The 26,826-nt window shown below is 48.3% G+C and overlaps 1 protein-coding gene across 1 annotated transcript in view; it reads left to right on the top strand.

Annotated features, from left to right (window-relative positions):
• Nucleotides 1-6,744: 6,744 nt before the first annotated feature.
• Nucleotides 6,745-26,826, top strand: part of WDR20 (WD repeat domain 20) — a 41,694-nt gene continuing 21,612 nt past the window's right edge. Inside the window, exon 1 of the mRNA XM_088475655.1 lies at nt 6,745-7,073. Within this exon, the coding sequence (XP_088331781.1) occupies nt 6,825-7,073 (249 nt within the window). The 5' untranslated portion in view covers nt 6,745-6,824. The remainder of the gene's footprint in view (nt 7,074-26,826) is intronic.

Raw genomic sequence — 26,826 nt, 5'->3', positions numbered from 1 at the left:
TTCATAGAAGAATACACTGGATCAGCATAGACAATCGGTAAGGACCGATGTTGGCACTGGATAGTGACCGGTGGTAGAACTTGATATTGATGGTTGATGAGAAGCAAGGTGAGTGCTTGATAGGAATTGATGAAAACTTTATCAACGATGAACGGTAAGAACCGATGTTGGAACTTGAAAGGAATTGATGATAAGTTTATTAGAGATGGTTGGTAGGAACTGATGTTGGTAGAAATCAATGATGACTTTATCAGAGATGATCGGTTAGAACCGATATTGATAGGATTTGATGAAGACTTTATTAAAGATGCTCGGTAGGAACCAATGTTGATAAGAATTGATGAAGACTATATTAAAGATGCGCAGTAGGAACCGATATTGATAGGAATTGATGAAGACTTTATTAAAGATGCTGGGTAGGAACCGATGTTGATTGAGAGATAATTCTTAATGATGGTAACCAAACTCCAATAATCAAACTTGAATAATTCCCGATGGCAAATCTAGTCTGCATTTATTAGAGATGATCGGTTAGAACCGATATTGATAGGACTTGATGAAGAATTTATTAAAGATGCTCGGTAAGAACTGATGTTGATATAAATCGATGTTGATTGAGAGATAATTCCTAATGATAGTAACCAAACTCCAATGGTCGAACTCGGAGAGATAATTCCCTATGGCAAATCCAGACTGCAGCTGAAGAAATTAGACTAAGGACCTCATTCAGAGCCGCTCGCTATTTGCGGTCCTTCGTTCAAAAACAAGGGGTGGCTATTCAAAAGAACCGTTTGCTCATTGCGGTCTGTTCACGCCTCTAAGTCTGAACGAGCGAGCAAAACTTGCGGTTGTAATTTTGAAAAAGACGCCCCCTGGACGCTCGCACCATACGTCATGTCCGCTATTTATTAGATTAATCGAGTAGATCAAACAGCGTATGAACTGCTCGCTATTCTTGTGGCTGGTGTTTGCTACCACAAATTTGCAGTTCTGGCTATAAAATAACCCAGTGACGTGGTCAATGATGCTCCAGTATTAATTATGCACACCCTTAAAACGCCCGTTTTGACCTTTAAGCACGCCTGCATTCTGATTTCCACTCCCCGTTTTCAAGCACCTTCCCCTGTTACCACCCACATACACCTCCTCCTGTCACTCATATTAGCAGGCATTCGCTATTTAGCGTACAAACGATTTTCGGCCGCACTGACTGGTTCGCGCATGCGTAATACGACCCGTACGCATGCGCAGTTGGGCAAACATCGCTCGGAGCGAACGAGACGCCGCTTACGAGCGGCTCTGAATCAGGCCCTAATTCCCAATGGCAAATCTGGACTGCGACAATCGATGGTGGAGTTGATTGAAGATGAAGATAATCGATTAGGATGGACTGCTCCGTTCAGAATAGCAATGGAGGGAGCACAGCACAGGATATGTCACTTCAGTGGAAGCGACGTTGTACTGGCAGAGGAGTTCAGTCTGAGGAAAGAATTTATATGGCTGGACTCCGGATGATAGGTCGGTGCAGTCAGCAGGCCCGCAGACCATGCTCTGATTGCATGACTGGACCCATGTGATAGAGTCCAAGATGGCCGCGCCCATGACTCGGCTCTGTTGGGAAGCCGGCATGTGGTCTGCATGCTGACAGGAGACAGAAGCCTGCCTGGAGTACAGGGACGCTAGCCGGAGTCTCCTCTGTGCCAACCATGATAGACAGCGCATAGGTAAATAGTATGTTTCCACACTCCGGATCGTGACACACAGGGCAGCCATTCAACAAGGTAGCCATCAGACAAGGAACCATCAGAATGGGGACCATCAGACAGGGAACAAATCAGACAAAGCAACCATCAAAAAGGCAGCCATCAGATAGGGAACCATCAGAGAGGGAACAATCAGAGAGGGAACAAAGAGAGGGAAGCCATCAGACAGGGCACAAATCAGAGAAAGTAACCATCAAAAAGGCAGTCATAAGATAGGTAACCATCAGAGAGGGAACAATAACTGAGGGAACAATAAGAGAGGGAAGCCATCAGACAGGGCAGCCATCAGACAAGGAACCATCAGACTGGGGACCATCAGACAGGGCAGCCATCAGACAGCATCAGACAAGGAACCATCAGACTGGGGACCATCAGACAGGGCAGCCATCAGACAGGGAACCATCAGACAGGGCAGCCATCAGACAGGGCAGCCATCAGACTGGGGACCATCAGACAGGAAACGATCAGACTGGGAACCATCAGACAGGGCAGCCATCAGACAGGGCAGCCATCAGACAAGGACCCATCAGAGAGTGCAGCCATCAGAAAGGGAACCATCAGACAGGGGAACCATCAGACAGGGCAGCCATCAGACAGGGCAGCCATCAGACAGGGCAGCCATCAGACAGGGCAGCCATCAGACAGGGGACCATCAGACAGGAGACAAATCAGACAAAGCAACCATCAAAAAGGCAGCCATCAGGTAGGGAACCATCAGACTGGAACCATCAGGCAGGGGACCATAAGACAGGGGACCATCAGACAGGGCACAAATCAGACAAAGCAACCATCAAAAAGGCAGCTATCAGATAGGGAACCATCAGACAGGGGACCATCAGACAGGAATCCAACAGACTTGGCAGCCATCAGACAGGGGACCCATCAGACAGGGGACCCATCAGACAGGGGACCCATCAGACTGGGGAACATCAGACAGGAATCCAACAGACTTGGCAGCCATCAGACAGGGGACCCATCAGACAGGGGACCCATCAGACAGGGGACCCATCAGACAGGGGACCATCAGACTGGGGAACATCAGACAGGAATCCAACAGACTTGGCAGCCATCAGACAGGGGACCCATCAGACAGGGGACCATCAGACTGGGGACTATCAGACTGGGGACCCATAAGACAGGGCAGCCATCAGACTGGGGACCATCAGGCAGGAATCCATCAGACTTGGCAGCCATCAGACAGGGGACCCATCAGACAGGGGACCCATCAGACAGGGCAGCCATCAGACAGGGCAGCCATCAGACAGGGCAGCCATCAGACAGGGGACCAATCAGATTGGGGACCCATCAGACTGGGGACCATCACACAGGAATCCATCAGACTTGGCAGCCATCAGACAGGGGACCATCACACAGGAGACCCATCAGACAGGGGACTCATCAGACAGGGGACTCATCAGACAGGGGACTCATCAGACAGGGCAGCCATCAGACAGGGCAGCCATCAGACAGGGCAGCCATCAGACAGGGCAGCCATCAGACAGGGAACCATCAGACAGGGCAGCCATCAGACAAGGAACCATCAGACTGGGGACCATCAGACTGGGAACTATCAGATTGGGGAACATCAGACAGGGAACCATCAGACAGGGGATCCATCAGACAGGGGACCCATCAGACAGGGGACCAATCAGATTGGGGACCCATCAGACTGGGGACCATCACACAGGAATCCATCAGACTTGGCAGCCATCAGACAGGGGACCATCAGACAGGGCAGCCATCAGACAGGGGACTCATCAGACAGGGGACTCATCAGACAGGGGACCTTCAGACAGGGGACCCATCAGACAGGGGACCCATCAGACAGGGGACTCATCAGACAGGGGACCCATCAGACAGGGCAGCCATCAGACAGGGGACCATCACACAGGAGACCCATCAGACAGGAATCCAACAGACTTGGCAGCCATCAGACAGGGGACCCATCAGACAGGGGACCCATCAGACAGGGGACCATCAGACTGGGGACTATCAGACTGGGGACCCATAGGACAGGGCAGCCATCAGACTGGGGACCATCAGGCAGGAATCCATCAGACTTGGCAGCCATCAGACAGGGGACCCATCAGACAGGGGACCCATCAGACAGGGCACAGGAATCCATCAGACTTGGCAGCCATCAGACAGGGAACCATCACACCGGAGACCCATCAGACAGGGGACTCATCAGACAGGGCAGCCATCAGACAGGGCAGCCATCAGACTGGGGACCTTCAGACAGGAATCCATCATACTTGGCAGCCATCAGACAGTTGACTCATCAGACAGGGGACCATCACACAGGGGACCATCAGACAGGGAGCCCATCAGACAGGGAGCCCATCAGACAGGGGACCATCAGACAGGGCAGCCATCAGACTGGGGACCAATCAGACTGGGGACCATCAGATAGGAATCCATCAGACTTGGCAGCCATCAGACAGGGGACCCATCAGACAGGGCAGCCATCCGACAGGGGACCATCAGACAGGGGACCCATCAGACAGGGGACCCATCAGACAGGGTACCAATCAGATTGGGGACCCATCAGACTGGGGACCATCACACAGGAATCCATCAGACTTGGCAGCCATCAGACAGGGGACCATCACACCGGAGACCCATCAGACAGGGGACTCATCAGACAGGGGACCATCAGACAGGGGACCCATCAGACAGGGGACTCATCAGACAGGGGACTCATCAGACAGGGGACCATCAGACAGGGGACCCATCAGACAGGGGACCCATCAGACAGGGGACCCATCAGACAGGGGACTCATCAGACAGGGGACCCATCAGACAGGGGACCCATCACACAGGAATCCATCAGACTTGGCAGCCATCAGACAGGGGACCATCACACAGGAATCCATCAGACTTGGCAGCCATCAGACAGGGGACCATCACACCGGAGACCCATCAGACAGGGGACTCATCAGACAGGGCAGCCATCAGACAGGGCAGCCATCAGACAGGGGACCATCAGATTTGGCAGCCATCAGACAGGGCAGCTATTAGGAAGTCATGTGGAAGAGAGGAATGGAGGGGAAGTGCCAGTTTTGCACAAGTTATTAGTAAACTGTGCAACCTGTGTAACGGACGGCATGAAGCCCAGCCTACAATTTTTTTGGGATCGGACCGCCACCTGTGGCACACAGTTTGGGCACCACTGTTATATGGGTCAGAAGTGAGAATTTTTTTTGTCCTGGATTTTCCACATAAATTGCTGGAAAGCATGGGAGCTTCCAACTCTGCCAAAGACTCAGGGCCTGATTCAGCACGGATCGCTATTCTGCTAGAACGCACGCAGCGCAGTTGCTATTATTAGGGGTGAAATGCAAATGTTTGCAATCGCATTGTGATCACAGTTTAACATAAGGACGCCCACTTCCCCTTACACACATCTGCATACATGGGCAACATAACAAAACAATCGGTAACATCGGACCCATACGCACAGGTAAGGCAGGTCAGACCTCACTCAGGAATTGGTAACTTCTGCGCACGCTATGAGGCCTCAGGGTGCATCTGGTATTGCAGTGGATAATTTATACACAACCCTGCAACGCCATCCCAAAGCACTGGCATGCCCATGTTCGCCCGACCACCCCCCCACCCCATCACCACCCACAAATGGCCCTTCCTGTCAATCACTGTGCTCGGGGCCTGTGCAGCCTCTGCAAACGCATTTCCCATCGCTATTGCTAGTTCGCGCACTGCGATGCATATGCATCCGAATTAATCGACCAATTGCGTACGTCCTTGCTATGGCGATCCTGGCTGAATCAGGCCCACAGTTTGGTTAAGTAATCAGGGATAGGCTGAGCTATTGATTTAGCCCATAATACAGGGTCTTGCACTATGGACCGTATTCAATTTGAAGCGAAAAGCCGTTTTCACATATTTTTGGCGAAAACTTTTCACCGATGACGTCATTTTCGCCTGTTTGGATTTTACCCCGTATTCAATTTTAAAGACTTTCCGCCTAGGTAGAAAGTCAATGCAATGTAATAGGCAAAAATGTTTTGCCTATGAATAACAGGCGGAAAAAAGTGCAGAATTGGGATTTTGGGGTGCAACGCTGTGAGAACCCCCGTGCAGCCTTCAGACAGTCCCCCAAAGGTAAACTGTGTCCAAACATCCCAAAAAATTAGTTTGAATTTGGGGGTGAAAAAATAAATGTTGGGGTACAAAGTTAAAAACTAGCGAACTTGACTCTGGGGGGGGGTCCCCAAGTATGCCCCAAATGTTTTTTGATTGCAGGTGCTTGCGGCAGGTGGATTTTTCACAATTTTTTCTACTTAACTTTATCAACTTTTAAATATGCTGACCCCCATTTTCAAGTACCCCAATTTGCTGGGATAAATTATTTTCTGGGAAAAATACTCCTGAATACTATTCTGCACCACGTAGAGAAAAACGCTATTTAGCAGCTATTGAGCCCGTTTAAAAACACCAAATACCTTCAGCAAGCCAAATCGGGGGGTACCATAGGGAACCCCCATGCCAGAGCATCTTTAGGGGGGTGTCAGGCTGATTTCCCCAAATCTGACAGTACTTTCCGCCTGTTCAGGTTTCGCCAGGTCCCGTTTTCGCGTACTTCCATATTGAATACGGGGTAAAGCGGGGATGGGTGCAATACTTTTCCGCCTACAAAACAGGCGATGGAGGCGAAAAAGTATCGCGGATCTGCTCTAATTGAATACGGCTCTATGTGTCACTGTGACACTAATGTATTCATTCATCCCACATAAGTGCAGCTGTAAAATAAAAGTGGGAGACATGAGCCCCTGACATGATCTCACTGTAGTCACTGTAGTGTATGTGTAATGCTTTCACAATCTGTCCTCCTGCAGTTTCCCATATGCCCGACAGAGGGCCCCATAGACACACCTTAAGGCGCGGACACCCTGAGAGGCAGCGCGCATGCGCAGAAGCGCGAGTGACGTAACACGGACCACGGCCGTCCGGTCTCCTGAGCGATCCCCCAGGGCTGGGCAGGCGCATGCGCGCTGAGCGAGATCCGGGTATTTGTCAGGATGAGAGCTGCTTTCCAAGATGGCGGCGGAGGGAGGAGGGAAGGAAATGAACGAAATTAAGACCCAGTTCACCACCCGGGAAGGCCTCTACAAGCTCCTCTCTCACTCCGAGTACAGCCGCCCCAACCGGGTGCCCTTCAACTCGCAGGGTTCCAACCCTGTCAAGGTTTCCTTCGTGAACGTCAACGACCAGTCCGGTAACGGGGAGAGGATCTGCTTCAATGTGGGCCGGGAGCTCTACTTCTACATCTACAAGGGCGTCAGGAAGGTAATAACGCCCGCTAGAGGGCGGGGCCGAGTGCAGGGCAGAGATGTGACCCGGAATGGCGGCTGTCAGGTTATAGAATGCTGCCCAGCGGAGTCTGACATCACATGGTGCTCTCTCCACACCCTGCTCATGGGAGACGTGGGGCTGGGCTGCCTGGTGCAAGGGGTGTCTGGGGGGAATTGGGCATGGGGTGTCTGGCATGCGGGGGGATTGATTGGGCATGTGGTGTTTGGCATGTGGGGAGATTGGGCATGGGGTGTCTGGCATGCGGGGGGATTTTTGGGCATGTGGTGTCTGGGGGAACTGGGCATGGGGTGTCTGGCACGTGGGGGAACTGGGCATGGGGTGTCTGGCACGCGGGGGAACTGGGCATGGGAAGGATTGGGCCGGGTGAGCCTGGCACATGGGGGAATTGAGCCTGTGGAGTCTGGTGCATGTAGGGATTGGGCCTGAGGCGCATGGCACATATGAAGGCTGGCACGTGAGGGGATTGGGCCAGAGGCGCATGGCAAATGGGGGATTTTGCATGAGTATCCTGGTGCATGGAGGGTTGTTCATGAGGGGGATGTTGGGATTGGGGGGGCTGGTGCATTGGGTTAAGTAAGGGATAGTAGAAGGGGTGGCATTGCTCTACTTGTCTGTGTATGACTGCAGAATATTTAAAGGCAAGGTAACATTCTTCTGTGGCAGTGTGATAAACTTAGCTGTAAGGGGTAGATGGCAGCTGGCTGTGTATTACCACCTTGCTCACAATGGCATCTGTGTAAATATCTGAGGGTGCAGGAGGAGTATTTTTCCCATCACATGCCCCCCGGTGGAATTTGATCTGGAAATAGTTGGTTGTACAACACCTCAGGGGCATTTTACAGGTGTGTGAGATGCGACAGTGTCCTTCTGGGGTAGTCCTGGTTATACCATAGTCTGTTCTCATGCGCAGTCTTGTATGTTGCCGTCACATCTGCAGGTGGCTCTGGTAGACAAGACTGTCCCTGTGACGATCCACCTGTCGGGCGCTCAGATTGTGAAATGTGTATTGTCATTCAGGAACATAGGATGTGACGTGTTGTGGTCACATGCAGCTGTGTTGGTCCTGATGCATACTGTAGGCTTGGGCATCTGCACACCGCACACCATAGCCTGTTTTTTATTCAGGCTATAGAATATTTAATTCTTCCAAAAGTCCTCTATTACTTTGTGTATGGCGTTTAGCTATCCCTGATGAACGTCGGAGCAACTGTCCACTGAAATCTTTTTTTTTTTTCTTTTTTTTTTTTTAGGTTACTCATTGTACCTTCCCATATCCTTTGTCAAAGTCCATTTCACTTGACAAAATTGCTGACCTGAATAAACAAATTGCCTTGAAGCAATAGATTAGTTTCAGTTTAATCTCCCCTGCTTGAAGTCTGCCTTATCGGTTTGTCTTCTTAGAGTAGCAGTTCTGTAATAGCACTTTCACACCTAAATCGCGGGTTAATGTACTGTACACTGTCTCACGCTGTGTCACAGCAGTTTAGGCCCCTTTCCCATTGCACGTTGGACCCGGGTGGTCCCCTTTACACGACACCTGTATCTGCCCTGTATGTTACTCCCTTGATGCAGGCCTCTGAGCTCACAGCCAGTCAGCAGCTTTTAAACTTAACCCTGGTCGAATAACTAGGGTCCCCCTTTCAGACTGCAGCTTATCCTGGATGGTTCCTGGGAATAACGCTGGTCGTGACCAGCGTCAAGGACCCAGGAAACGCCCTCTCACACCAAGCCAGGACTTGTGCTGCCTCGGCAATATCCTGGGTCAAAGGCACGGTGTGAAAGGGGTATTAGTGGACTGCTAACAGTTCATGTATTCCAGTTCTCCACACATAAATAATTAGTGCCACATCTGTTTGACTACCTCTTAAAATGTTTAATTAATTAACATACATGTACCCCAGCTATTATTTTATGTATTACCAGTTATTTATATAGCGGACACTTTTTCCAGAGAATATTTGTCCATTCACATGAGTCCCTGCCCCAGTGGAGCTTACACTCTGTGTTCCCTAACACACACACACACGGGGAAATTTTTGTGGGGAGCCAAATAACCTACCAGTATATATTTGGAGTGTGGGAGGAAACTGGGGTACCCGGAGGAAACCCACGCTAGCACAGGGAGAATATACAAACTCCACACAGGGCTGTGGTGGGAATCGAACCCACGACCTCAGTGCTGTGAGGCAGTAATGCTAACCATTACACATCTGTGCTGCCCATTAGATGGAGGAGTCCTGCTCTGACTGTTGTACCAGAGGACGGATTAAGAAATAAGTTCTTTGAGAAATGTATCTGCTGCTGCTGTATAACTTTTTTGCTCATTACTATTTTGTACGTCGCCTGTGATGCATCCTCTGGTCTGTGTATGTTCTGCTCTTTGAAAGATGAGATGATATTAACTTGCATAAAACAATTTGATATGTTGAAGGTGATGGTGCGCCATTGTCTTGAGTGGCAAAACTTTTCTGTTTTACGGGCACTGAGGTGCCTTCTGCATGCAGCCATTTATCTGTGAGAGTCTGTCCCACACCCAGCTGTAGCAGCTTTGATACTGCAGCACCACAGCGGATGTTATTGCACCAGTTCCTAAAACTGCCAACTGGAAGCTGTATTGTTAAAATGCTCTTGGGCAGCCATTGGCTTGCTAGCCCTTACAGAACAAGTTCCAGGATGTTTTCCCAGCTAAAGTTTAACTGGTCATGCTGAGTCTTGTAGTTCCCATAGTTTGTCTACCTCTTTCATTTTAGGACTACCCCCTCTGTTTGATCATGGTTTAGACTGTAGAGCATTGCTTACTTTGAGAGCTCATCCTGGAAGCTCCACAGTACCCAACATTACAGGCCAAGAAATCGGGACACAGCTTGACAATACCCTGCTCACATTTCGGATGAGCGCGTGCCTACAAATAGCTAAGCCCTACCGTATTCATGCAGCAGGACTGGGGCCTGGCCCATGGACTAGGTATGCAGATCCAATTTAGCACTTCTAGGAACAGGCTCCTCTTGAAAGGAGTTATAAAATCATGTTATATGATTAGTAACATTGAAACAGTAGCGTGATAGTGGATCCGAGGGGTTCTTTTGAAACTTGTATCTTTTAATAATGACCTTTTGTCTCCTTTCACTCTCGTGTGGAAGTATCATGGGATAATGTAGGGTTCAGCAGCCGTGTAGTACCAGATGTGCCCGCTTCTGGATTAGTGTCGCAATGCCAGTCGTTATATGGGGCGCTTTGAGGGAGATATATATTTACTACTGTGTAATGTATTTTGTGCACTTAGTAAGCATGTTGCACTGTAGCCTCTGTGCACTTCCTACACATAACTAAAGCTGGATGATGAGCAGTATGGGATCCTCATGTAATACATATATCTTTATCGCCTAACCACAGTAGTACATGAGGGCTTTGCATGTGTGTTTCACCTTTAGCAGATCATCCTGAATATTGTAATCTCGATGTCGGGCGTTTCACCCTTGCTGCTAATTTCTTGCATGCCTAATGTAATTTGAGCTGGAGGCCTCTGACATGCTTCTTTCCAGGAAATAAAGGGTGTTTACTCTGCAACAGCCGATTTACAAGATCAACCTAAGTAGGGAGATCAGAGAGTCTGCGAGGTGACCTCACGTCTGGGCCCAGCGTGAATAGTGCCGCTACAGAGAGGTGTAGATGGATCTGACTTAAATGTGTAGTGACAGGTTGGGCTGTCGGGGGGGCCACGCTGTGGGGTGGGGGGGGGGCTACACAGAATGCCCATTCAGTAAACTACCTGATGTTACTGCTGCCAACTACATGTGTAAACTGCACACCAGCATGGTTCCACCACCAGGGTCCTGGCGGGTACAGTGCGGTGGTGTAACCGCTGCAGCACCTCATTGTTGGATCATCCTTACCGTGTATTATGAGTTGTACTGCAGGCAGAGAGTTGACTTGGTGTGCAGGACTGCTGTGGGTGTATGAGTGTCAGCTCTTCTCTGTAGGTAGTTATAGATGTCTCACGAGGGCAGGACCATTTATTAGCAGTAGTGATTATTGCACACGGCCCTGCGTTTATACAGACACCTCCTCATCAACCCCAAGGTATGAGCCTGGCCCTAACCATTCGCTCAACATTGTGCTCTGTCCCTCCTGTACACTTGCTGCCCAGTCCCCTCGGTACACACTAGGTCCTCCTATCTGACGATGGTAAGTGTATACACACTTACCAATTATCTGCCTGATGTGCTGGGCTTGGCAGCTCAACTGGGCGGGCATTTAAATTTGCCTTCCAAGTTGAGCTGTCAATCACCGCTGGGTCCCTGCAGCATGTGTGCGGCCGATCAGTGTGTCGCTCATACACACCTGCAGATTATCAGCCCTTTGCTGCACAACAGAACGGATTCATTCAGACATATGCGCTGTATACCCATGGCGATGCACTATAGATATATCGCCCGTTCATATATCTAATCAGTGTGTATGTACCCAGCTTTACATTAAGGCAGAGGTTCCCAAACGCGGTCCCCAAGGCTCCCCAACAGTTCAGCTGTTAGCGGTCACCATGGTTGAGCACCGTTGACTTAATTAGTACCTCAGTAAATTTGATGTAACCACCTGTGCTCAGCCTTGGATATCTCTAACACCTGAGCTGTTGGGGAGTTATGAGGACTGCGTTTGGGAACCTCTGCATTAAGGGCTTTGTGTGTGCATGGCTGGCCACTCAGGGTCCTACTGCTAATGTGTGACCTGGCATTGCCGGAACGCTGCAGCTTGAAGCCCAGGGCTCTGGCTCTATCTCCCTCATGTTGTTGCACTTGGCAATTGAGAGTAGCAGCCTCCAGCCGCCTGTGTCGCTAGAATGATAGGTTGAGAGTGTTTGCTTTTAAAATCTATTTTTAATGTATTTTACAGAGTTCTATTTTACGGTGGCAGGTGTAGGTAGGGCACAGGGATAAACTGGCCGCATGTGGTGTCTTCAATATTTGCATTTAAAAAAAAAAAAAGGGGGCTGACTGGTAATATAACCTGACTTCCTGTGCACTACTAGGTCATTGTAATCATGGGACACATCAGCTCTGACATAAGGCATTAGATAAAGGCACGTGCTTGCTCACCATCTATTGCTGCATTCTGTTATTGCCATTTTACTACATTTTGGCTTTGTCTGTTTTGCACATGAAGTGATTGTGTACTGTGGCTTCTTACCATAAAGCACGCTCTGCCTGTCCCCTGCACCCAGCATGCATTGCAGGAGTATGTTATCTATTGAAGTGCTCCTAGGGTTATCCAGAGGCTTGCTGTGTCATGGCCGTGCTGATCGCTATAACGGTGCTGGGTAAGCCATGTGGGCACTGTACATTACTGCAGCTCAGGGGAAGCATGCTGGATCCAGCTTGTTACTAGCTGAAAACACTCAGACAATTGTACATCCCAACTAATAAGCTGCTTAAAATATCCCATTGAAAAAAATGTGACAATTTGGTAGTAAGAGACATTCAGACGCTGCAGGGTCTGGCTGTAATAGTGGCAGTACAAGGCCTGGCCTGGATAATGCTATAGCTGCACAGTTCAGTGTCTTTCTGTATACAGTGCTTTATAAGATGCAGTTCATTGTAAAACTGGGGAATATTGGAAGTAGGAAACCTGTGTTGAACTACAAGTCCCAGCAAGCTGCTGTCCTACACAGCTGCCTGTAATTGTTAAAGTGCAGTCATAGGTTCCCTTATTTTTCCCTCATCACATCTACCCTACATAGTAAGTAGCAAAAATACAGCTGGAGTGTGATAAGTGGGTTGGATGTTGCCATAAACAGCAGATTGCAGTCTGTCTGCACTTGATTTCTTTTGTCTGGGGAGAATGTGACGTGATGGGCTTACTCTACGTCTATTCCACTTGAATCCAGCGTCCGGGTTACTGCCTGTCACTGTTCCATAAAGTTTAGTTATTGACACCTAAAGGTTCCTACTCCCTACCTAGACCATCTTACTTCTGGGTATGTGTCTGTGATCAGGAGAGCTGCAGTACCTCCTCGATGCCTGATAATCCCACTGGCCGCTTACTATGGGTCAGTTCCTGCTTTGGTAGTGAGCAAGTTTGGACAGCCGGAGTACACCTAAGCTCTTGCTCTTCTCTGATAATCACAGGATACAAGTAGATGTTAGCTCCAATCAAATGTTTTAAAAAAGGCCAGCACCCTCAGTTGAAGTTACAGGGGGCGATTCAATTGATTTATCGCACCCTATCTCCCATCTAAAGTTTTATGGGCGACCGGAGGGCGATGTTCAATTGTTTTTGGGCACCCCTTCCCCAAAACTTAGAGCTGTTTCTCCTTTATCCACTAGGGGACACTGGAGGCTTCATGACAGTGGGGTATAGATGTGTGCTAAGTGGGAGCTGGCACTTTTAAAATTTTAGAAGTGTGACTATCTCCTCCCCCTCTATACCCCCCTACAAGCCAGTCTTGTGCCCGAGGGAGCTGGTCAAGTTTCCAGACTTCTCCTTAGGGCATAGTAAAGTTTTATAGAAAGAAGAACATTGCACTTGCGGAGATGGCATGCAGCGGCTGCCCCTGCTTGTCTGCACCATTGGAGCTGCCGGGGAGACCCGATCGCCACTGCTTGCAGTTCGCGCATGGGTATCTGGCTAATGAGACCACTGTCTCTTGGGATTGTGCTGCGTGCAGCGCGCATCGTGGTCCCCCTTTAGCCTGACTGCCACCAGCAGCCCTGGCAGTTTGTAAGTATGCTCCTGGCTCCCCGATTAGCGTGGTAACAGAGCGATCTGTAGATAGCAGAGCGCCGATGTTTAAAACAGAGCGCAGAACGGCTGAACTGTCACATATTAGATAAGCCGGATTTGTTGTTTCATCATCCTGACATTCATCTAGACGGGCTATTTGTTCTTTTATGCCCCCTCCAATTTCTCCACATCCAGAAGGAGTACTGACATCCTAACTGCCTACTTCATATTGATATGAGGGAGTATCCCCAGGAAATCACCTTTTAGACCTTTGACTTATAAGTATCAGTTATGTGGCTACGTTACACCACAATCAGGAATCTGTTACTTAAACAGTAACAATTTGTTTTCCCCAAGCTGATATTCTTTTGATACATTCTAATATACATATAATAATTGTTTATTTTTCTTTTTGAGTCTGATCAACTTTTTTTTTCTTTTTCTTCATGTTTTTAAATTAATAATAATAAAAAAAAAATCTATATTTTAAAAAAATAAAAATAGGTTATATATTAAAATTTACTTTTATTCAGTTCTTTTTTTGGTCTTTGGATTGCACATTTATCCCAGCATGAGAGACTAAGCGCAGTACATCTTTATTGTTTTAAAGAAACAAAGACAGGTTTCCTCTTTTCCAGTTTCAGAAGAACTGTATTCTTTCTTGGCTACGGCTTGGGAACACCCAGATGAAAAATTCCAGGTGTCCCGTCTGTTTTTCTCCTCCTACGTTTTTCCTGCAGATAGCAGAAAATGATGAGTCTCCTCCTATGGTAGATCCTTCAGTCTCTCGTCTGTCTAAAAAGACTATTCTACCGGTTCCTGGGGCAACATCATTAATGGAAACATAGTATAGGAGGTTGGAGAACACTCTCTAAAGTCCATATATACAACAGCAGGTGTGCCTCTTCGTCCTGCAATAGTGAGCTGCTGGACCAATAAGGCAATCGAAGCTTGGGCTAAACAGTTAGCTGATGGGATGCGGGCGCAGCTCTCTGTAGAGGATCTTATTCCTCTAGCAGAACATATAGGGGAAGCTGCGGCCTACCTTGTAGAGGTTTCCAAGGATGTTTGTAATCTCGCCTCTAGAACTTCAGCCCTGGTGGTATCGGTGCGCAGAGCACTTTGGCTGCGACAGTGGCAGGCAGGAATCAAAAAGAGCTGTGGAAGCTCTAACTTTCACAGGAAGTGTCCTATTTGTACCAGAACTGGATAAATGGATTTCCCAGGCTACTGGGGGTAAATCTACTTATCTTCTGTCTGCTGCTCCGCCTCCTAGAAAACCCTTTTCTGGACCTTCGTTTAGGTCCTTTCGTGCCCCGGGACGATTCAGGAGCCGCTCCAGAGGAGGACATACAATTTCTTGTGGTTCCAGAGGTCGTGGTAGAACTGCAGCACCCTCTGCTCCACAGGACATTAAGTCCACCACCAAACCCAGTATTCAAGTTCAAAATGGAGTCCCTTCAGTCTGTTATTGCGGGGCTAGAGGAATGCAAATTCATGGTATCTCTAGACCTCAAGGAAGATTAACTACACATCCCTATCTGGCCGCCTCACCAGGCATTTCTACGATTCGCCATTCATAACTCACATTTCCAGTTCCAGACCTTGCACTTCGGCTTGCCATCAGACCCCAGGGTATTCACAAAGGTCATGGCAGTGATGATGGGTCTCATTCGAACACAAGGGATCACAATTGTCCTGTACCTGGATGATCTCCTGAAGGTTCTTTCCAGGGAACAGTTACTACTAGACATCGTAGTGACTCACAGGCTACTAATACAACACGGTTGGATCCTGAACTTTCCCAAGTCTCATCTGCAACCGACACAGAGACTTCAGTTTCTGGGAATGATCCTGGACACAGTATGTCAGCGGGTCTTCCTTCCTCTGGAAAAGACAGCCTCCATTCAAGAGTTGGTGAAGAGGGTTCTTCAACATCGACAAGTATCTGTGAATCTCTGCATTCAACTCCTTGGGAAGATGGTGACGCCATTCCTTATGGCCGGTTCCACTCCAGAACTTTTCAGCTGGACCTCCTCCCAATGGTCAGGATCCCATCTTTTCCTTCACCAGCACGTGAAGTTAACTCCCAGAACTCTGATCTCTCTTCTCTGGTGGCTGAGCTCTTCTCACCTTTTTGAGTGTGGGATTGGACTCTCCTCACCACAGACGCGAGTCTGAGAGGATGGGAAAACCACTTCCAGGGACGTTGGTCCCCACAGGAAGTGAGGCTACCTATAAGCATTTTAGAATTACAGGCAGTGTTCTACACTCATCAGCTAGCACATCACCTGTTGCGGGATCAAGCCGTCTGAGTCTAGTCGGACAACGCCACAGTGGTGGTGTACATAGACTAGAGTAGACAATTGGGAGGCAGACTACCTCAGCCAGCAGGATTTGCACTGAGGGGAGTGGGCGCTCCATCCCCAGGTATTTCAACAACTTGTACAAAGGTGGGGCCTTCCACAGGTCGACCTCATGGCGTCCAGACAAAATCATCAACTGCCTCTGTATTGCTCTTGGACGAGAGATCCAGAGGCTATGGCAGTGGACACACTTTCAACACCATGACTGTTCCGATTTTGTCTACCTGTTCCCACCATTTTCTCTTCTCCCTCTGATTCTACAAAGCATTAAGAGTGAGAAATCCAAGGTTCTATTAGTGGCTCCGGATTGGCCTTTCAGAGCTTGGTATTCCAACCTCCGCCTTCTGCTGATAGATGATACGTGGCCTCTACCTCTGAGAGAGGATTTCTTGCAGCAAGGTCGACTACGTTTGACGACGTGGCTGTTGAGAGGGCAATACTACGACGAAAAGGGATCCCATCAACTGTAATCCCTACTATGCTCTGAGCCCGGAAAGAGGTTACTACAAAACACTACCACCGTATTTGGAAGGCTTATGTGACATGGTGGGGGTCGCCTCCTACAAATTTCAAAATAGCCAGACTCCTGCTTTTCCTCCAGGTGGGTTTCTCAGCCGGACTACTGGGTTTCCTAAAGGTTCAGGTTTCAGCACTCTCCGTCTTCTTCCAGAAGAAGCTGGCTTTACTCACGGATGTTCAGACTTTTTTTTCTACAGGGGTTTATCCGTTTACAACCACCCTTTGTACCTCCTATGGCCCCATGGGACCTAGATATAGTCCTTTTTCTTTCTTATCTTCTCTGTTTGAACCATTAGAATCTGGAGTTTAAATACCGCTCATGGAAGGTGGTACTTCTCCTCGCTCTGGCCTCAGCCAGGAGGGTGTCGGAACTTGGGGCTTTATTCTGTCGTCGTCCTCCATACATCGTCTTTCATGCGAGTAGGGCGGAACTCCGTACGAAGATGGGATGTCTTCCCAAGGTGGTTTCTGCATTCTACATAATACAATCTATTGTGGTGCCGGTTCTTCAACCTCAAGATCCTTGGACGTCGTTAGAGCTCTACGGATCTACGTGGATAGGACTGCAGCTCTACGGAAAACCGACTGTTTGTCTTGTATGATGCTGCTCGTCCTGGTTGGCCAGCTTACAAACAGACTCTTGCACGATGGATCCGTCTGACCATCAGACAGGCCTATGTAGCCTCCTGCAAGGAACCTTCATTTTACATTACAGCGCATTCCACTCGCTCAGTGGGTTCCTCATGGTCAGCTGTTCACGGGGTTTCCATGGAGTTTCTTTGCTGGGCAGCCACTTGGTTTGGCCAGCATACCTTTGTCCAGTTTTACAGATTTGACACCTTTTGCGGCCTCTGCGGCGCAGTTTGGCCGTGCTGTTTTGCAGGGTTCTCAGTGCCCGTGATGGGAGCTCTGGGACATCCCCACCGTCGTGAAGCCTCCAGTGCCCCCTAGTGGATGAAGAAGAAAACAGGATTTTGGTACTTACCGATAAATCCCTTTCTCCGATTCCATAGGGGACACTGGACGACCACCCTGCGCTGTTTCCTTCCTGCCATGGTTATTGTCATTATGTTATGACTATTTTTGGTGGTTTGCTGGCCTTCTCAGACTTTCTACACGTTGTGTTGTGTACTAGTTTCACCTTCTCTTCCTTATGTTTTCCCAGCTCTCCTCGGGCACAGTTTCCTAAGACTGGCCTTGTAGAGGGGAGGAGCTAGTCACACTTCTAAATTTTAAAGTGCCTGCTCCCACTTAGCACACGTCTATACCCCACTGTCATGAAGCCTCCAGTGTCCCCTATGGAGTCTGAGAAAGGGATTTATAGATTCCTGTTTTCGTGCTCCACATTAAGCAAATTCGTAATGATTTGATAAATAACTTTTTAGTTCACTTTGATGGCTCCTCCATCGAGAATTCTTTCATTACTCTTTTAGTTTCTTAGTAACTTCATAATGATGGGTACCAAAGAGAACCTGCAATCCCTATAAGTATAGACTGGTAAGACTTTTTCAAATGGGGATTAGATTAGTTAACTGCTTGGTGATCACATTTGTTCCTGTAGTAATACAGATGTGTCCTCTAGCCTCAGTACGCCATGCAGTGCGATTATGCTGGTTTAAGTGAGCCGTCGGGTCCCGTGTAAGATGTACAAGTGTCACATATCAAATTAATCGGCACAGTTTCCTGGTGCGTCATAGTTGTATCATTTTGTGACTTAGATGAATATTTGGCTAACAGAGCTTCACGGGACCAGGTGCACCGAGAGGGGCTGTGTTTGGTGTGACCACAGCAGAGACGAGTGAGGACACATCTTGTATGTCTCTGTACGAGGTTAGGCCTTGGTCACACAGGGAGGTGTTTGATTACACAGGGTGTAGAGTCTGACCACTTTGCATAATGCAAACCGTATTTGCCAACCCTAGGTATTAATGGGTTAAGTCACTTGAACTGGACTACCAGCCTGTGATTTATGTAAAAATTTAATGCCCAATATATTAAAGAGATTAAAGTCAGAGCAAAGCATTTTTTTATTTAATCAGTACTATAGATTGAGGTAACTTCAGTTTAAGGGCTTTCCCCGCCTAGCGTATATCCATGAGATGCCCGGTCGGCTAAATAGACCCTGTGTCCTACATGCCGCTGGCTCTGTTTCTCTTCTGGTGATTCTGCTGATTTCCGGAGTAGCGGTGCTGACAGTTGGCGCCCCAGCCACTCGCAATCCGATTACGCTCCAGCAACCAGTGCATTTTCATCTCTTCCCTGTTCTGTAGATTTGCAGAAGGCATTAACCGTGCGGAGGTTTAGGGACCTAGGAGCATCAGAAGCAGCTTACTGAGAAGTCATTTACATGAAATTAATTCAGAATCTGTCTGCCGTCCCAGCCTTGTTCTTAGTGCTGCTCGGCTGTAAAAAAAATCTGAAACCTATAGATGTGATTTTCCAGTTATTTTTATGGGATGTATGTAATACACTGGGTTTCAGTATAATATGCAACTGAGCGCAATGGTCTCCCCACCCATTTACTGTAGGGACTACTTAACATTTTGGAACAGACACTACAATATATCTGTTTGGGATCATCTTAGTTCTATTTGCAAAATGATTTGTCTTTACATGACTTTATCTATGGTGGCAAAAAGTCCTGTATCGCTTTGCGGGAGCATGTTTTTTCGTGTTTGAACGCAATTTTTTTTCTTATATTATCGCACGACTATTAGGTGTTGTATACCATTTTGTTAAGGTTTTAATTGCATTTTTAAAAGTGTCACTTTTTTAATACCAACAAACAGGGCCTGACAAATGTTTCTAGAGTCTAGTAGCCAGGATGAAAGTTTAGGAGCCAGACCCCCCCCCCCCCCCCTCCCTCCCCCAGGGCAGCATTACTGAGCACCTACGCACCAGGCAACCAACCCAAACTGGGTACAGCTGATAACCCACCCGAAATGCAGTGCCCCCAGTAGCGGTGGTCCCCCTCTCCCCCTATGCAGTGGTCTTGGTAGCGGTCCCCCTCTCCCCCTATGTAGTGATCCCCCTATGCAGTGCCCCTGGTAGTGCTCCCCCCAGTAGCGGCCCCCCATACAGTGATCCCTAGTAGAGGCCCCCCTATGCAGTGCCCCTTACACACAAAAAAACCCACAACGCACAACTTACCTGAATCCCCGCTCCTGACGCCACAGCCGCTGTCCGCTCCGAGTCCCGGGCCGCTCTTCATTAGTGTTCCCTCTAGCTCCGGCGGGAGGCAGGGCGCCGGAGCTAGAGAGGGCATGCCCGTGCGGCCGCTGAAGGCGCGGGCGACTGAGAAGGGGGCGTGGTCATCGGAAAAGGGGGCGTGTCTATAAGATGCGTCCCCTTTTCGTCACTCTTGGGGGCGTGCCCGGCACTTACGGACACGCCGGGCAGCCCCCAAGCCCTGCAGACAGGGAGAATAGATGCCGGGCGCATGCGCCCGGCGTCTATTCTCCGGCGGTGACCGGGTCACCGCATGTTTCTCCACCCGCGGGACACTGCGTCCCGCGGCTGAGAACGGCTCCCGCAGGCTGTGAGGTCAGGGCGCTTTTTGCCCTCCTCCTGGAGGGCAGGGTGCTTTTTGCCCTCCAGAAGGAGGGCTGGGCGCCGTGCCCCGCTAAAACAGCCTAGCGGGAACGCTAGAGACATCATGACGTCTCTCCCCGTCCCCATGCGCGGGCCACAGTGTTCCACAGGTGGTTAAAAATTGCTGTGCAGTGCTCACGGCCGGTGATTAGGCCATGCAAATGCGCATGGCATCTACTCAGAGAGCTCGGGAGCAGTCTGGCATGTCCGTAAGTGCTGGGCACGCCTCCAAGAGTGACCACACACCCTTTTAGGGGGTGTGCTAAAGTGCCCTTTCTACTGCCCGACACTTTGCCCCTCACCGGACCTAGAATGAACACTACTTCAGAGTTATCTTTTGACATGTGGACGTAACTTTTTCATGTGCGTCTCAACAAAGAAATCATTTTTCCAACATGACAAGGAAAATTGCCCTGAAATAGTCTTCCTAGCAGAACAAGGCAGGGTCTCGCAGGAATATTGCAGAGCAAATGAATTGTCACTCTACAGTATCCTGTCACAATGTGGATGTTCTATTCTCTGATGAGTCATTTTTGTTCATTTGGGAACTGAGCAGAACCCCATCCGTTTTTCACATGACGAATATCACCCGGAGTGCCTCATCCCGACTGCGAAACATCCTGTGCAGATTAAGGCGGCGTATCGGCAGCTGGTGTTAGCCATCTTTGTGGTGTTGATGGAATAATGAGTTACCAAAAATATTGTGACTCTTCCTTCAGCCAAAAAGATGTTACCTAAAGGTTGAGACAACGCACCGTGTCATTGTGCAGAAATGATTTGAGAATCCTCATATAAAGCCAATTTGATGGATAATGCAGCCGACAGACCTCCATTCAATTGAGAATTTGTGGCATGAAATTAAACCAACAGAAAGCGGAGTTCTAAGCGCTGCACACAGGGATCAATCATTCTGAGTTTAATTTTGTTATTTCATAGATAAAACCATTATCCTTGTGAGTTCCATATAAAAAGCAAAATGTTTAGAATAAAGATAGTTGGTGGAGCTCTCACAGCGTCATGAATTCGCAATGTCGCCATCGGAGTGCCGGACAGTGGTTTGGACGCTGTGCTGCCATTATCAGGGCTAAAGTCTGGCCAAATGAACATTAATAACGACAGTATGTATCTGTAAATGTTATTTCATTTGGATAAATCCTATGGGGGCCCCGATTTACCCGTTCTACCGATCCATCTATCACAAACGCCAATCGGCGGAGTTCCGGTAGTGGATAGGGGAAATACAGCATGTTAAAGATCCCCTTCTTGCTGGTCCCGATCATTCTTTGGACAGATCATTGAATCAAGGATTTCCAACATTGAATTTCCCCCGAATCCCTGACGTCGGCAGAATGGGTAATTGGCGCAAATTACAGCTTTATGGACCCTATTCTGCGGTTTGCATAAATATTCCATGATTTTGCTTTTTTATTGATACAATGGGGTGGGAGGGAGCTCCCGGGGCTATTCAATACACCGCAAGTTGGGGAATGTCAGCTCCTGCGACTTAACCTCGGTGTTTAGTCGCGTGAACCAACATTCTCCAACTAAAGTGCCGACCAGGAGGCTGTTAGCCAGAAAACAGCCTCGCGGCTGGCACTTTACTCGAATTTCCCCTCGCACCCTCCAGAGAAGAAATAATTAGTCGGACTAAACAGTGCGCTGAATTGATTAGCTCCGGGACACTTCTCTCCTGGCGCTATTCAATTCCCACTAAATTTAATCGCCCCCAATATATTTTCTTTCAATTTGCCAGTTTTTTGGGTTCTGTTTTTTTTTTTTTTATACTATTTATAGTCCATGCAAACAATCTGAATATAAATGCGATGTTATCACGTGCCAAGAAGCCAAGCAAGTCATCACGCACAATAAGCGTGTTCCTGTGACGTGATGCAGGACTTTACGCCATCACCTTACAATTAGTCCCCTCACCGGGCCTGATTCAGCTTTGGGAACAGAGTAATGCTGGGTACACACTATACAGATATATCTGCAGATGATGGTCGTTCATACACACTGGCCGGCCATCATCTGTGTCTGGCCGGGGGTGGGTCGGGGGAGTGTTCCCCCTCCCAAAACGGTGGTGCCGCTCTGTGTGTACAGGCGGTCTGCAGATATCCTCCGCTTTGCAGCGCAGCCAGTGCGTTATGACACTGAACGTCATCGTCCAGACATATCGTGGCTACACACTGGCCGACGGGCAGCAGATCTATTGGCTGATCAATTGATCGGCCAATATGTCAGTGTATACCCAGCTTAAGATAGTAAGTAACTCTGTACCTGGACAAACCATGTTGCAATGCAGGGGGCACATATACATACCTACTTTTTTTTTTTTTTGTATTTTTTTTTTTGCATGTGGCAGTAAATACTGGCTGCTTTTACATGTAACCCACAGATGCTGCACAGCTTTATTGTTACACTTCACACTTCAATTTAGATGTCTTTTTGGACACCCCCCTCCCAAATCCAACTCTGTGCACATGTTACATCTGCCCCCCCCCCCACCCCTGCAGTGCAGCACGGTGTTACCAAAATGCACATTGACTCTTCCTTACTTTGTTCCCAGAGCTGAGTCAGGGCCTCTATTCTATAGATTAGTCTTTATCCTTTACTTGCAGCAGAGCCCTCTTGTCAGTCTTATTGCTGTGTTCATGACATCATAGTAGAGCGTGGTGACCTGATGACTAGATACATGTGATGTAATTGGAGCGTGACAGATACAACATCCTTAGAAATGCATCCTAACCATTGTGGATCATGCTCCTGAGCCCCTTCCCCCAATCTTTCAGCCACCATGTTACACAGCAGCTAATGGGTCCAGTGGTGGCGTCAGGAACTGTTTTAGTTTGTGGATAGGTTGGGCCGAATTCAGTGTGATGATGAATAGCCGCGTGGGGGAGGGATCTCACAGCTATTCAATACACCGCGCTGTTTGGGCAGTTAATGGATTTCTTCTCGCACCCCCCTGGGGATGCGAGGAGAAACCCGACAAGTCCCGGGCGTGCAGCTGTTTGTCTGCTTAGCGCCTGCCACTTTAGTGAGAGAATGCCGGTTACCATGCCTTAACACCCAGGTTAAGTCGTGAGAACCAGCGTTCTCTGACTTAACCAATTCCCAACCAGGCACCCAGCGCGTTGTATTGAATAGCTGCAGAAGCTCCCACCCTCAGCTATGCATCATAACACTGAATTGAATTCTGCCCTTTATTGGGTACACCAGCTTGTTAGTTAATATATCTAAACAGCCAAGCATACGGCGGTAGCTCAATGCATAGATGGTCAGGAGGTTCAGTTGTTCAGACAAAACACTGTAGTGCGGAAGAAATGTAATAGAAGTGATTTTCACCATGGTGCAGACAGTGTGGTGTAAGTATCTCAAACGGCTGGTCTCATGAGATTGTCACACACCACAGTCTGAAGAGGTTACAGACAATTCAGGCTGCAGCCTCCATTGTGCTGCTGGGCGCGATTGCTGCAGGCACCCATTAATTTTGCTCGCACCCTCCTGAGGTGGCAAACCGAAATCCACCTAATGTCGGGCTTTTGGCTTGCCAAACACGTCGCACCTAGTATTTTGAATGGGATTAGCTTGGTGCATTTGGGCACGACATGCGCGATATGTGATGGGCGACCGCAGTACTCGCACACATCGGCAAAACAACGGAATATCAGCCATCAGCCGCCTATTACTACAGAAGCCCCAAAACAATTTAGTTCCCTCGAAAGAACTGACTCTCACTGTATTTTGTTTCGTGCACCATCCCCCAAAACGCCTTTTTAATAAGAGATCAGAGGAGAATGACCAGACAGGTTCCAGCTATCAGGGAGATGTCGGTAACATCCTGATGCCTAATAATAATAGTGACACTGAGGATTCAGGCTGTACTAGGGGCAAAGTGAGGACTATACCCCGGGCTAGAGGTGTGCCTAATAATAGTGACACTGAGGATTCAGGCTGTACTAGGGGCAAAGTGAGGACTATACCCAGGACTAGAGGTGTGCCTAATAATAATAGTGACACTGAGGATTCCGGCTGTACTAGGGGCAAAGTGAGGACTAGAGGTGTGCCTAATAATCGTGACACTGAGGATTCCGGCTGTACTAGGGGCAAAGTGAGGACTATACCCAGGACTAGAGGTGTGCCTAATAATAACGTGACACTGAGGATTCAGGCTGTACTAGGGGCAAAGTGAGGATTATACCCAGGACTAGAGGTGTGCATACTAATAATATTGACACTGAGGATTCAGGCTGTACTAGGGGCAAAGTGAGGACTATACCCAGGACTAGAGGTGTGCCTAATAATAGTGACACTGAGGATTCAGGCTGTACTAGGGGCAAAGTGAGGACTATACCCAGGACTAGAGGTGTGCCTAATAATAGTGACACTGAGGATTCAGGCTGTACTAGGGGCAAAGTGAGGACTATACCCAGGACTAGAGGTGTGCCTAATAATAATAGTGACACTGAGGATTCCGGCTGTACTAGGGGCAAAGTGAGGACTAGAGGTGTGCCTAATAATCGTGACACTGAGGATTCCGGCTGTACTAGGGGCAAAGTGAGGACTATACCCAGGACTAGAGGTGTGCCTAATAATAACGTGACACTGAGGATTCAGGCTGTACTAGGGGCAAAGTGAGGATTATACCCAGGACTAGAGGTGTGCATACTAATAATAGTGACACTGAGGATTCAGGCTGTACTAGGGGCAAAGTGAGGACTATACCCAGGACTAGAGGTGTGCATACTAATAATAGTGACACTGAGGATTCAGGCTGTACTAGGGGCAAAGTGAGGACTATACCCAGGACTAGACGTGTGCATACTAATAATAGTGACACTGAGGATTCAGGCTGTACTAGGGGCAAAGTGAGGACTATACCCAGGACTAGAGGTGTGCATACTAATAATAGTGACACTGAGGATTCAGGCTGTACTAGGGGCAAAGTGAGGACTATACCCAGGACTAGAGGTGTGCCTAATAACGTGACACTGAGGATTCCGGCTGTACTAGGGGCAAAGTGAGGACTATACCCAGGACTAGAGGTGTGCATACTAATAATAGTGACACTGAGGATTCAGGCTGTACTAGGGGCAAAGTGAGGACTATACCCAGGACTAGAGGTGTGCATACTAATAATAGTGACACTGAGGATTCAGGCTGTACTAGGGGCAAAGTGAGGACTATACCCAGGACTAGAGGTGTGCATACTAATAATAGTGACACTGAGGATTCAGGCTGTACTAGGGGCAAAGTGAGGACTATACCCAGGACTAGAGGTGTGCCTAATAATAACGTGACACTGAGGATTCAGGCTGTACTAGGGGCAAAGTGAGGACTATACCCAGGACTAGAGGTGTGCCTACTAATAATAGTGACACTGAGTTTGTGTAGATATTTATCTAATTTTATCCACCAGACTGTCATATCTATAATTGTGGTGCAGGCGCTGTGCCGGATGCACTTTATAGGGTCCATTTATCATTGATCACATAATCAATGGGATCTGGATGTGATATTGGCACCTATGATCGCATTGCAGTGTACAACCATACCGGCCAAATGTATTAAATAGCTCCTGCAGAGTTTTCAGTTGACAACCTGGTACAACTTAGCCGTATTAGGACGACCGGTACCATATTGATCTATACTGGTTTATGAGTTTACATTTCAAACCGCTATTTCAAGGTGTTATTACTCCTGTACTTCCTTTAGGAGTTTTACCTTTATGTACTTTTCATGCTCCATATTATACCTTATAATGTTTTTGTACAATTTTGCATTTGGGCCATTGTTTGTACATTTGCATATATATATAAGATAGGTAGATGTATAGATTTTAAAAATAAATAAAATGCACCTGCAGGGACACGGGCTCTGCGCTATGCTTGGAGTGACCGCGTCATTGGTCTCGTCACTCCTGTGCTGGGACTACAGCGTGGTAGCCTCTCGCAGTCACTTTTGAGAACCCTATGAGGGTTGCGGCTGCTGTTGGAAATGCAGGGACTGTAGATGATATCTGCTGCGATCCCTCCATAATACATCTGGGGGACACTAGATATTTGTGGTTTTCTCGTGAAAACTGGTGTTTTGGGGGATATGCTGCAAAGAGTTAATGATAAATGAGCCCCTAAGGCCTCAGTCTCCTGTGCAGCCACTTCACCTGCATCTGTGTAGAGCCCCCTCCCCTCCTGTGATTACCATAGTAATAGGCACCTGTGTTCTCACTGACCTTGGCAGTACTGTTACAGCTTCCAAATCTGCTAACTAACGTAACTTTTATACGCTCCGGATAGTTCCGTGCTGCACTGAGGGAGCTTTTATTTGTGTGTGTGTGTGTGTGTGTGTGTGTGTGTGTATACACCCGGCACTCCTAAGGCAGCTGACACCTTTTGTATATATGCTTGGGTGCCTTTCCTTTAGGATATACAATACCCCCTTTACATCCAGACAAATGAGGAGGCACTCCAAGACTTGCGTAAAAAACATGTAATGGAATCAATCAACGTTTCGGGGTCAGTCACCCCTTCGTC

This window comes from Taudactylus pleione, unplaced genomic scaffold, assembly GCF_031769625.1.
Source record: "Taudactylus pleione unplaced genomic scaffold, aTauple2 ptg000175l, whole genome shotgun sequence".
Lineage (NCBI taxonomy): Eukaryota > Metazoa > Chordata > Amphibia > Anura > Myobatrachidae > Taudactylus > Taudactylus pleione.
The sequence above is the reverse complement of the archived record's forward strand: the minus strand, read 5'-3'. Positions and strand labels throughout refer to the sequence as shown.